This window comes from Theobroma umbraticum, unplaced genomic scaffold (assembly GCF_002168275.2).
Source record: "Theobroma umbraticum cultivar Fairchild unplaced genomic scaffold, ASM216827v3 scaffold_4.1, whole genome shotgun sequence".
Taxonomy (NCBI): Eukaryota; Viridiplantae; Streptophyta; class Magnoliopsida; order Malvales; family Malvaceae; genus Theobroma; species Theobroma umbraticum.
The window spans coordinates 5,944,255-5,956,507 of record NW_018397258.1 but is presented as its reverse complement, the minus strand read 5'-3'; the positions used below and the strand labels follow the sequence as shown (position 1 = coordinate 5,956,507).

At 33.8% G+C, this 12,253-nt stretch overlaps 2 protein-coding genes and 1 long non-coding RNA gene across 4 annotated transcripts; 1 reads left to right on the top strand and 2 right to left on the bottom strand.

The window, feature by feature from the left end:
* The first annotated feature begins 1,173 nt into the window (after window positions 1–1,173).
* Window positions 1,174–4,363, top strand: LOC110414384 (NAD(P)-binding Rossmann-fold superfamily protein). Its single transcript, XM_021425534.1, has 3 exons — window positions 1,174–1,360; window positions 1,594–1,668; window positions 2,962–4,363. Exons 1-3 carry the CDS (start codon window positions 1,341–1,343, stop codon window positions 3,764–3,766), a joined length of 900 nt encoding a protein of 299 aa, XP_021281209.1. The 5' UTR covers window positions 1,174–1,340; the 3' UTR covers window positions 3,767–4,363.
* A 2,742-nt stretch (window positions 4,364–7,105) lies between these two features.
* Window positions 7,106–8,348, bottom strand: LOC110414117 (plant/protein). The gene is given in 3 exon segments (XM_021425180.2): window positions 7,106–7,438; window positions 7,441–7,651; window positions 7,929–8,348. Coding segments are annotated over 3 exon segments (519 nt in total). The 5' UTR covers window positions 8,190–8,348; the 3' UTR covers window positions 7,106–7,391.
* Window positions 8,349–9,352: 1,004 nt separating this feature from the next.
* LOC110414293 (uncharacterized) lies at window positions 9,353–11,215 on the bottom strand. 2 transcript variants are annotated; one of them, XR_002444995.1, is made up of 3 exons: window positions 11,187–11,215; window positions 10,703–10,968; window positions 9,353–10,082 (listed from the first exon to the last, which is right to left on the bottom strand). It is a non-coding gene; the product is annotated as an uncharacterized LOC110414293 (long non-coding RNA). The 2 variants fall into 2 exon arrangements; XR_002444996.1 differs by lacking the exon at window positions 11,187–11,215 and having other exon boundaries at window positions 9,353–9,837; window positions 9,928–10,082; window positions 10,703–11,167.
* Between the last annotated feature and the right edge of the window lie 1,038 nt (window positions 11,216–12,253).

The following is a 12,253-nucleotide window of genomic DNA, read 5'->3' as shown; positions in this document are numbered from 1 at the left end:
AAAAATAAATTTCAAGATTTTATCTTTATATTTCTTTCTTAATTTTTTTTTTAGAAATTTCAAGTGAGATTGTGATAATTTTCTGACCTTGAAGGGGTAGTGATTAGGATGAAAATGTGATTGATTTGGTCTTGTTGTTGCATGGTTCTAGTTAGATTTACTTCTTTTACTTGATTAGACCACAAACAAGAAAACCAAAAATACTAACTTGTTGATATAACTAAAAAAATCTGAATAAATTTTATGTCTAGTACGTGTTTAGGTAGTTTATACCTTCTTTCCATTTTTTAGCAATAAATTCCACATGATAACTTCACATTAAACAATTTCATGTCAATACTCATAAAATCCTCACATTAGACAATTTTATATCACTACTTATAAAATCCACATCAATGCTTGATCATGATATGTTAATATTATCGTTGCATCATTTGTAAAATGCAAATCATTATTATCATGTCATCAGATTCAAAGTCATATTAATAAGAAAATATCATGTAAACACAGCCAAATCTCATGTTAGCATAAATAAGTGAAAAATTTTAACACCATTAATGATTACACTGATATTGTTAATTTTGAAAAGTATATGGATTTAATTTTTATAAATTAATGTATAAGAACTAAATTTACCATTTTGACAGAATAGAAGAACTAATCACATAATTAAACCAACTTAAATTGCTAGATAGATTAATACAAATTAAATTACTACAAACTTTTAGCATTCTGAGAGGTCTGTTTGATTTCTCAACCAAAATATTCCAGCATATCTTGACAAAGCACTTACTTTGCTTAATGATTACTAATAGTTAAATTAAATGCTACTTGATGCAGAAGGTTATGGTGATAACTTGTATAATCCTAAGTTGCTTTTAAAGATTTGATTCATTGATTTGCTGTATCTAGGAATAGGATAAGAATATTTTACAACTATCTGGACTGTATAGTAGACTTGTAGTTTTATTGGTTCCATTCCTTTCAAGATGGATGACTCGATTCCTTTTAGGCTTTCACCAAAAGTATATTAATTACATATATTCCGTTACCTTAGGAAGTCAAATAACCGTGATTAAACCCAATGACAATATTACCCTTGCATCTTGACCAATCCTTTCCAGCCATATGATTATATCATAGGAAAAATCAAATGGACTGGGTTGAACCCATTGGGCATTATGGTGACGATATGTAGACATCTCTTTCGTCTCTGTTTCCTTCCCTAGTGGCCTCACTTGGCAGAAGCTCAAAATAGCATACCCATCTTACCTTCCTCCCGCCCCCCTTCTCTCTCTCTCTCTCTCCATCCTTCAACACCATATTCCATCAGAGATAGCATGTTCAGGATTGGATTAAGGTCAGTTTCTTCATGGTTTTCCTTTTGAGTTCTTTGGGTCTTCTTCTTTTGTACTTCTGAGTAATTTTTGAGTCACAGTTCAGGTAAAAACTCGTCATTTTGATAAGATGGGCAACCTGTTTGCACAGCTCCTTCATCTGTTGCACTGTTTTCTGGATGCTTTCCTTCTTTTATTTTTATGGTGTATGCAGCCGGACGTACAGCTTATATCTTGTTTGCTAATGTGAAAACAGCAAAAATGTCTCCATATCAAGAGCTTCACTTGTCCAGAGCTTTTTTAACAGGGAACTGTCGACAGAAACCGGAAGGTATGGCAATGTTCCCAATGCAACTTCTCTTTATTTTTATTCGAATTAGATATTGGTTGTTAGACTCTTGTAATTATTGCATTTCCATGTTTTTACCAGCTAACAATAATAACTTCAACATATTAATATTTTATTAGAGATCTAAATCTCATCCCTCTTAATAAACTCGGAGTGATCTGGAGACAGAAGCTCCGGTCGGTGCCACCAGACTTTTGTCTAGTTCCTTGTCGGTTTATGTTTCCAATTCATCGGAAAAGTACAAAAATAAGTTAGACAATTTTACTTTAATTTGAAGTGCCTCATTTTCATTTGGACGTACTTCTAACTTTATGAGTTTTTAAGCTATTAGATAAAAGGATTTTAATGCCATTAAATTGTCCAAAAACTAGAGATAGAGTTTAACGTTATTAAAACTTGCGGAGTAATGTAAAGGTTTGAACCTTGAAAGGCCAATCTCACTGCCAAGTGCCAACTCTCGCTCGGCCTTTGCCACTGGATTGGAGTTGGCCAATTGTGATTGGAAAGAAAATGATTGTCCATCATAGATAATGAAAATCCAAAGCTTAAATCATCCTCCAGCATACATAAATAAATGTGGGCGGTGTCTTGAGTTGCTACATGTCTGGCCGCTTCACCCTGAAGATTAGATCTTCCATCAAGTATAAAAGAAATTGTTTTTTCTAGTAATACCCGCCCCTGATCGTTTCGATTGGAAATTACCATCAGAGCGGATTCGCCAATTAACTAAACAATGCACGTCAGAGCTTTGGACGATGCCCGATGGAAGGATTGGTAGCTTTTTGAATAGAAAATTGTCTCTTGTTAGTTTGTTCTAATATAATTCTACAACTACTGCTTAAAGAGGGATTTTTCTTCAATTCTTCTCACCCCTTCTTTTTGCATTTCCTTTTGCCTTCCCTATTGATGGTGACCCTTAGGTAATCTTCAACCAATCCCACCTGGATGCCACTACCTCAGGACATTCGACACTGTTCTCTAGTCAAAGATAATTCGCGGAAAAGAAAAGCGAAAATCTTAGTTGTCCTTCTAAAATATTTTCTGATTTTTGGCATATATAAAACTCCTAGTAAGAGCAGTTGCCTACGTATTTGCCTTCATGTATCGGGGCCCTTTCGAAACTAAAAGGTTCTAAACAAAAGGAAAAGAGTGACAAAAGAAAATGTCATTAACTTTTTATGACTCTTCTTTGACTTTTGATTACATGTAAGGTAGTAGTAATTAGTCTGTTTGCTGTAATTAAAATTTTTTCTGCTATGTATACTGCTATCAAAGCAAGCTAGAAGGCAAAGTAGCAATAATCACCGGGGCAGCAAGCGGTATTGGCAAGGCAGCTGCAGCAAAGTTCATTAATAATGGAGCCAAAGTTGTCATTGCTGATGTACAGCACCAACTTGGTGGAGACACGGCAAAAGAACTAGGACCCAATGCCACTTTTGTTTCCTGTGATGTAACAAAAGAGTCAGATATTTCCAATGCTATTGATTTTACCATCTCCACACACAAGCAACTGGATATTATGTACAACAATGCGGGGGTACCTTGCTACACTCCTCCTAGCATTGTTGACCTCGACCTCGCAGTTTTCGACAGGGTCATAGGCATCAATGTGCGAGGAGTCTTGGCCGGGATCAAACATGCCTCACGTGTGATGATTCCACGTAGGACTGGCTGCATTCTGTGCACAGCTAGTGTCACAGGAATGATAGGTGGACTAGCTCAACATACTTATAGCGTGTCGAAATCTGCCGTTATTGGAATCGTCAAGTCCATGGCATCAGAGCTATGCCAGCATGGGATCCGCATCAACTGCATATCACCGTTTGCAGTTCCAACCCCGTTTACATTAGAAGAGATGAGCCGGATTTATCCGCACCTCGATGCTGACAAGCTTGTGAAAATGATACATAATTCTGGTGTGCTGGGCAAAGCGACATTGGAAGCGGCTGATGTGGCTGATGCTGCAGTCTATCTTGCATCTGATGATGCAAAGTATGTTAGTGGGCATAATTTGGTGGTAGATGGAGGTTTTACATCATTTAAGACATTGGAATTTCCTTCGCCAGATCAGTTGCAGTAAGATTTGAAGTGTTATAAATGCTGCTCAAAGGATATATATTGAATTACGATTGGTAAATTTCAAATTTCTTCTGGTTATTTGAAGTCCTGAGTGGCAACAATAAGCTAAACACAAATGAATTTCAGTACCTTCTGGTTTTTGATGGTTGGCCTTCATTATGTTTTCACAACATGACCAGAATTTAGTTTAAACTGAAGTATCTCAAAACTCTTACGAAGATGGAAAACAATGTCACTTGAGAAAGCATTAGAGAATTATTGTCAAGAACTGGTCTCAAAACCTGCGTAACAAGAGGCCCTTATTTTGTGTTGTTAAGTACAAAACTGCTTATAGAGATTGAACAAGGGAGGAGTTGGATTTTAGCCAGCACCAGTTCACAAAGCTATATTTGGGGTTCAGGGGTGAAGATGCATACATCAGCCTGATTTCGAGAGACATGGCAAATGCACGTACTACTCCATCAAACAATTTGGATAAACTGTTTATATTTAATGAAAACTAGCACAACTTATGGAGTCTTAAACTAGCATGGAATTTGCATGGGGCACTCTGTTGTAAGTGTTTTAAGTTAGGAACTAGTATCTGTTCACCATAAAAGCCAAATGTAGTGAACTTCGCAGCTTTTTAACTTAAAACTTTCCCGAAGAGAACTTCAGCATGGTATTCCTTAAGATAAGAATAGGTCCATAACAAGTTTGCGCATGTTGTATTCTGGAGCTGCAAAGAATCAACCAAAATCACCTCAAGTTTTGCTACATGAGGTTGCGTAACTGGTGGAAACATGTAATTCATTGTTCCCATAGCTAATTAAGGAAACAGATTAAGATGAAGATCACCACCAAGGCCACCGCTGGACAGCCTAAACTGGGCTAGATCTTGCCTGACATATAGAATCCAAAAATGAGATTTTGAGAGAGAGTAGGCATGAAACCAAAAAAAGAATGGATATTATCATGACACTCACATTGGTGAAAAAGACATGTGTAATTATAAGCCTCACCAAATAGAAAAAGTTAATATAACATGAGTTGTCCATATACGGAATGCCATTTCAGTTTCATCCAACTTAGTTATCATTGTGCGACAGGGATAATAATAATAACTTTTGGATAGGAGCATTGTCATATGGATTTGTCACATATTTATGTAAGGAACCAAATCTTTCTCATATGTTCTAGAGAGAGAAAAAATATATAATTTTTAAATTGATCTAAAAGTGGGATGTGTATTTCCTCTGCATATAAAATAATTAGATACTAGACATAATATTTGAAAAAAAATTTTTGAAATATTTTAAAAAATTAAATTAATTTTTATTTTTTATTACGTTTAATGAAGTTTTTTTTATTTTGAATAAAATAAATTTTTATAATAAATAATTAATTAATTGTCATTAATTAAAATATTATTATCATTTTATACTTATGTGGCGTTGATGTAAATAATAAAAATATTATATGATTATGTCATTATGTCACATTAATATGTCATGTCATCATCCATTATAACATGCCAGCACCATATATCATAAAATGATAAAGAATATTTTAACTAATAACAATTAATCAATCATTAATTATAAAAACTTATTTGAATAAAAATAAAAGTATAAAAGATTTAATTGAATGTAATTAAAAAATAAGAGATTGCATGAATTTTTATGAATAATTTAAGAATTTTTTAAATATTATATCTAGATATTGCTATGTTTAAAGATTACATATATTGTATTATTTGGTTCATCATTAAAACAAGGCTATCAACAACAGGCTTTAATTAAGATCATCCTAATTGGAATCTGCACTTGAAAATCCTAGCTAGGTTGGACACGATGGTCAAATCAGTTTGGGAACAACCACTTCATACTATCTTTGGTAGAAAGAAAGAAAGAAAAATAGAGGTAAGAAAAAAATGGGTTAGAAAAGAAAAACTGTATTTCCTTCCTTCGGGTTGATACGGAGAATGGAAAATAGAAGAAGAGAAAGAGATTAAGGTAAAATTGTAAATAAAATAATTAACTTAACATGATTTTTAGTAAAAAAAAAAGAGATTAGAAGAAAAATAATATTTTTTTTCATTATTTGGTTCAAGGGAAAAGACAATTAAATATATTTGTATCTTTCGAACATTAAGAAGAAAAAACAGCTTTCCTTTCTATCTTCATTTATTACCCTCCCCTTTATTTTTCTTCCTTCTTATCAAACATAGTCGCTTTTGGAAGGATTAGATTTGATGGGAAACAAACAATGCAAATCTATGCATTCTCTTCCTCCCTCTAATTTCCCTCCTACCAAACTCTTTTCCTTGTACTTTCTTTCCTTTCTTCTTCTTTCCCTCTTACTAAGTGTTAGGTAAAACAGATGAAGATTTTATATCTTTCCTTATAAAGTACTCTACCTCTAAGTCAAAAGGAAACATTAACAGATGAAAATTGAAAAATAATCAGACTCAAAAGGGAATTGCTGAATGAATTAGGAGAAATTGGAATCTATTGAACAGATACCATTAGAGTAAGGAATTTAAATGAAAATAAGAAAGAAAGGAAATTAAGTAAATTAAAATACAAAACCAATACTTTTACCACTCACTAAATATATTAACGAAAAAGTTAATTTATTAGGAAAAAAGATGGATAAAGAATGTTGTTTGACCAAACAAAGCCTTAGTTTAGTATATAAGGTCACGTATATGTTCCAATAGTTACTCTATGGCAATAACCAATCATAACATCAATGTCCTCCTACATTCTCCCTTTAACCTTGATCAGTTCATTGAACAGATCATTAAACACCAGCATTAGAGTAACACCCGGAATAATCCTAGTCCTGGTCCGAATATGCTAAGCCACAAAATATTAGAAATCAACTCCTCTAGATAGCAGTGCTATCCAAAGATGCAATGCCAACTAGGAAATTGACAACGACTAGGGGGGGAAGAAAATATAGCAACTATCACGTCCCTTAAGTTTAAAGAATGTTCTCACACGTCCTACTGGCTACTACATTGCTACTCAATAACAGAGCAAATAAAGTCCACTGGATACTGAATAAGAGACCACCTTAATTTGAATGAATACCACATTGAAATTTCCTTATAACAAGTCATGAATGTTCAGCATCATTATAGGACTATCAAACCCAAGACACAATTTCCCACAGACATAAGAACTTGCATGGCATACATCACATTTCCTACCCATATTTACTTCAAAGCTGCATTTTACCTTAAATTTGAGGAACTCATCATGAACACTGATTTATGCCATACAAGATATCAACAAGTAAGTATGCTTCCTCCAACAGACTTTGACGCTCATGGATCATGTTAGTGGCATGAATTTACTATAGAAGATGGAATACATTAACAACTAAAAAATTTCTTCAACGTGCATTCAACTTTTGTTATGTTTCTATACCATTCGCAGATTTTCTGCAGTAAAACAATCAAGAGTTGTAGCCTTGTGGGTACAACAGATACTCAATTCTCAGAAAGTGTTAGACAGAGTACAGAGTGGACATTACATGAATGATGCACAATTAAAGAGAAAAACAATTCAAAGCACTAACAAGTTGAAACAGTAAATACCGAGCACTCTTCAGACCCTTCAACCGGTCAAGAACTCAACCTACTGCTGCTCTATCCGTTGAATAATTAAGTTAACTGCAGCATTGCTGACGAGAATGCCCCATGGAAGCTTTCCTGATAAGAAATGGATTCTAGTTCTCTAGCCATCTTCAAAAGGATCTCACCGATGTCCGTTTGTTTCTCTAACAAAGATTCATAGTACGACCGGGCAGCAACCTTGCTGATCTCCACATTTGTTTCCTCTGGGCAGTATTCATCATCCAACCATTTATGCAGGGTAACCCTGAGCCATTCTGATTCCTACAAACACAAATGGACGTTATGACACCTAAGAGGCTAAGACAACCGGTGCCAAAGTACATAAATTAATTGTTTTAGACCTAAAGAACTTCTCAATTCATTCAATAAGGCCATGTAAACAGCAAATGAAGAACATAAATGACTCTTAAGCTATTTAATGAAATCAAGTAATGCAGAATTGTTGAACGTCTTACTTACACAAAATAGGAACCAAAAAGACAAAACGGCAATTCCAATTATAAGAATTAAATTAAAAAGAAGTTTAAGTGTTTGGTACCTCCAAGGCCTTGGAAGGGAGTAACCAGTGGTCCGGAACTCTCAGGTCTTGAACTAGGGTTTCTGGGTCTTGTCCTTGCTGATTCCCTCGTGTCTCCGAAGAAGACTGTGATCTTAGAATAATGAGCGAACGCTGGGTTCTTTTGAGAGGAAAATTAGGGGTTGGAACTGACTGAGGGATACGTGCTTGCGACCTACGAAGGTCATCGGAATTCGAGATGGTTGCCGTTGCGGTTGCGAAGGAGAAATATATGGATTTCATTGTTTGGTTAAAGTATTTATACTTGTCTGACGCTTGTTCTGGAATTTTTCTTGTTTCAAGAGGGAGGAAGACAGTCCTTGTCGAATTTGGACGGAAAATAGATCGGTGGCGGGAAAAGAGTGGGTGATTACCCAGTTGAGTATGGAAGTTTCCCGGGAGAGATATTAATATCCGCTACTGTTTTGGATAAGAAGGTGTGAAAACGGCGCCGTTTCCGTTTACATCAAGTTTGTTTATTTAAGACCAAATATCTAAGAAAAATTTGAATTATTTAAAAAAATTAATGGAGAGTTTACTTTTTATTACATTGAATTAATTCATTATATTTTTATTTTAAATAAAATAAGTTTTTATTGTTAACATTTGATTAATTTATGTTAATTTAAATATTAAATAGTCATTTTATATCATATAAGATTAATGTGACATATCAACATATTTTAATAAATAGTGATATGGTATACTAATGTAACATGATGATATTATTATAAAATATTTTTCACTCACTAAGTTAACATCATATCAACATATGTGAGTATAAAATTATAAATGATATTTTAATTAATAATAATTAATCAGTTATTAATTATAAAAATTTATTTAACTTAAAATAAAAATATAAAGATTTATTTAATCATAATAAAAAATGAAAACTTATTTAATTTTTTTTAAATAAGTCAAGAATTTTTTAAAAATATTTTGCCATTAATTAATTTCTCCCAATAATCTCATTCCTTATTATAAAAATATGTAGGACATATTTAAATTTTGAACTCTAATTCAAAAGAAAGATGAGAATTGAACCATAATTCTTGCTTTGTTTTTTTGGGGGGGGGGGGGGTGGTAAAGGCCAAGTGCTTAGAACATTCACAACCCAAAAAGATGGCATTTATTTTGATTTCATTAAACACTTGTTAGCTAGCTTGATAACACAACCTAAATCTACAAGGTACTAGCGTCAAGAAGCATATTAGCTACAGATATCATATTCTTATAGCCATCGCTTTATTCCATAAAAGCCAACATCTATCTTTGGAGATAGCTCACAGCTGCACCTATGTAATGTGCATGGCAGCATTCAGAGGTGCATAGCTTAAATCTCTTTGAAAGCAACATAATTTATAGAACAAACTAGTTCATTTCACACAGGGTGCATTGGTATTAAGAGATGAGGCTGATGGCATTAAAACACACCATACAGGTGATTTCCAAGACTTCAGCAAAGGGCTTTCACTGAGATGTAGAATTTGGTGAGCTTTGATTCAGTATGTCAAGAAAATGAAATGTTAGAAAACCTTCATAAAATTACAAAAGAAAACGATGAAAGAACGAAAATAAGGAATAACGAAAAAGGAAAGGAAAGAAACGTGATTTAGACCTGTAGATTGAGATGCAGATGCAAAACAAGAGCAATAGTAACTCAGCAAGTGTCAAAAAACACCCCCAAGTGTCAAAAAAACACCACAAGAAACCCAAAGATCAGCCAACCAATAGTAGCAAAATGAAAAATAAAAAAATTATGCAAAATAAAAAAAAAAAGAAAACTGAGAAAAACAAGGTGAAAATAGACATACTTGAAGCTAGACTAGGTTCCTCAACAAAACATGCTGCATCCTTCTGGATCTTCTTAACTTTTGAAAGAACCATTCTGAGCACACCATGTTTCATTGTAGCATTAATCCTAAAGATCTCACAGCAAGTGCAAATAAGACTGATGAAGCCAAATAGGTGCGGCTACCTTGTTTATGCTTGCTGTCTTTTGGTGCTTCTCCACAGAAGACTACCTTCTTCTGAGCAACCCTCACGTACAAATCTTGGTTCTCTAATACCTAGAACTCAATGAACCTCTTTGGCCCACTGTTTGAAACTGGTCGGTCTTTGCATAATACCCTTCTGTTTTACACAAAAAACAAGAAACAATGCAATATATAGTTACCCAGGAAAGAATAAAGGCAGATATGATTAAAAACAAAAATGGGCAAAGCAATGCATGAAAATGGAAACTGGACATAACATTTTGAAGATGACCAGTGTGAGGTGTATAACCGAGAATGACTTCTAGCGCTACCATGGAGACTTTGAAACGTCAATGGAGAAAGGTCAAGAGGGTTTATCTTGTCTTCTTTTTGCTGGTAATAGTAAGGTTTTAAGAGACTATTACTTTTGCTGTGACAGTGAGGGTTTTGCAAAGACTAATCAGAAATCCGCAGTTAAGTGTGCTCGGACGATAATACTACTACTACTAAGATGGGTGAAAGTGCAGGGATATAGGGATTTAATTCACTAAAATTGTGATATAAGGAATAAATCCTTAATATTGAAATACTACAGGACCAATCTTAGGCTTCAACCTTTTTAAAAACAGTTCGAGAAATCACATTGAAACCTCTCAAAACATTAGCCACTAGTAAAATCTACTATAACAAACAAACATCAACTCTTCCAGATTCAGAACTTATGCTAGAAATGTTAAGCACAATATGTACACCCACACAAAAAAAACTTCAATATACCTTTCCAACTTTAGCAACTTCCAAAGAAGCCTTCTCAAGATAAAAAACAACCTCATTTTTTTCTTTTTTTGTCTTCTGATCACTGTGGGCAATTGGGATTCCCATAAGTTCATGTGCTCCAAATTCGTCTTCTTCCACTTCTTTATGTTGGGCCTCCCATTTTGGTTTTTTAATAGAAGCTGGCTTAACTGATTCTTTCTCTTCTACTTCTACTTCTTCATCTTCTTCTCTATCATATTTCTCCTCTTTCGTCTTCCGTTTCTTCCCTTTTATAGCATAAGACCGTACCATTTTTGTTTCAGAAAAAAGAAAGAAAGAAAGAAAGCAAGTAGCATAGCAATATAGCACGCTACATCAGATTAAGACTATAAATTTTCAAGAAGTAGAGTTATTTTTCCATTTTAAAATTTTGACCTGAAAATGAAAAAAGTAATTGATATTTATAACATAAACTATTTTCAGCACCAAAAGAGAGGGAGAGTACCTTCGGGTGTGGCAGATATATGAAGATAGTGAAGCGGAATGCCTTGGAGTGTGGAGAGGCAGAGGTAGAAAGAGATCATTTATGGGCTTGAGTTAAGTTTGGTTCAAGGCCCAAGCATAAGGATTGGTGCAGCTGTAGCATGGCCTCATTAGCACAATTTATGACTCAAGTAATATTTATTGGGGGTCAAATTCTACCCATCGTTCCTGATCATTTACTTTAGTTCTATTTTAGTCTTTAATTTCTGAATTGTTTTATTTAGATTTTTAACTTTTAAAGTGCTTCCATTTTGGTCTTTTTGTTATACTACCCTACTAACAATCGAGAAAAATCTTCACAGGAATGTCAAGAAAATGTCCTTGTGGTATGTCACATAACCTAAATCATGAGTAGTAGTTAATTTTAACTAAACAATTTGATGAAAGGTACATAGACTTCATGAGAAAATCAAACAGAAATTGAATATAAGATGAATGAGCATCTTGAAATATATTAACCATTATTACATTAATTATTATTAACTCAAAAACAAAAATTCTTTCTAATAAGTCATTCGCGACTTACGACGTTATCAAAGAAAACTTAATTTAAGTCTTCTTCAAGAGAGCATCAAATCTAGCGCTCCCCTAGTTGGCACTCCTCAAGGCACTAGATCAAGTCAATTGAGCACTCCTCTTAGGTAGATTCAATCGGATTTAGTATTTTACTGTTAAATCTAACTACAAAGTAATCTACAGATCTAAAAGAATGCCACGGATCTATTTGAGAGAAAGAAAAAAAGTGAAAAAAAAAACATTTTAAATAATTTACATTTAAACATTAATGCCATTTACACGTTTGGAGAAAATTAATAAATTTGCTTATAATCATAATCAAAAGTGGAATCAGGTAGTATATTTTACTCAAAAAATATATAAGACATTTTTTAATTTTGAACTCCAATTCCAAAGAAAGATGAGCATTGGACAATAATTCTTGCCCTTTTTTGGGCAAGGACCAAGTACTTAGAATATTCACAACCCAAAAAGATGACATTTGCTTTGATTTCATTAAATACTTCTTAGCCG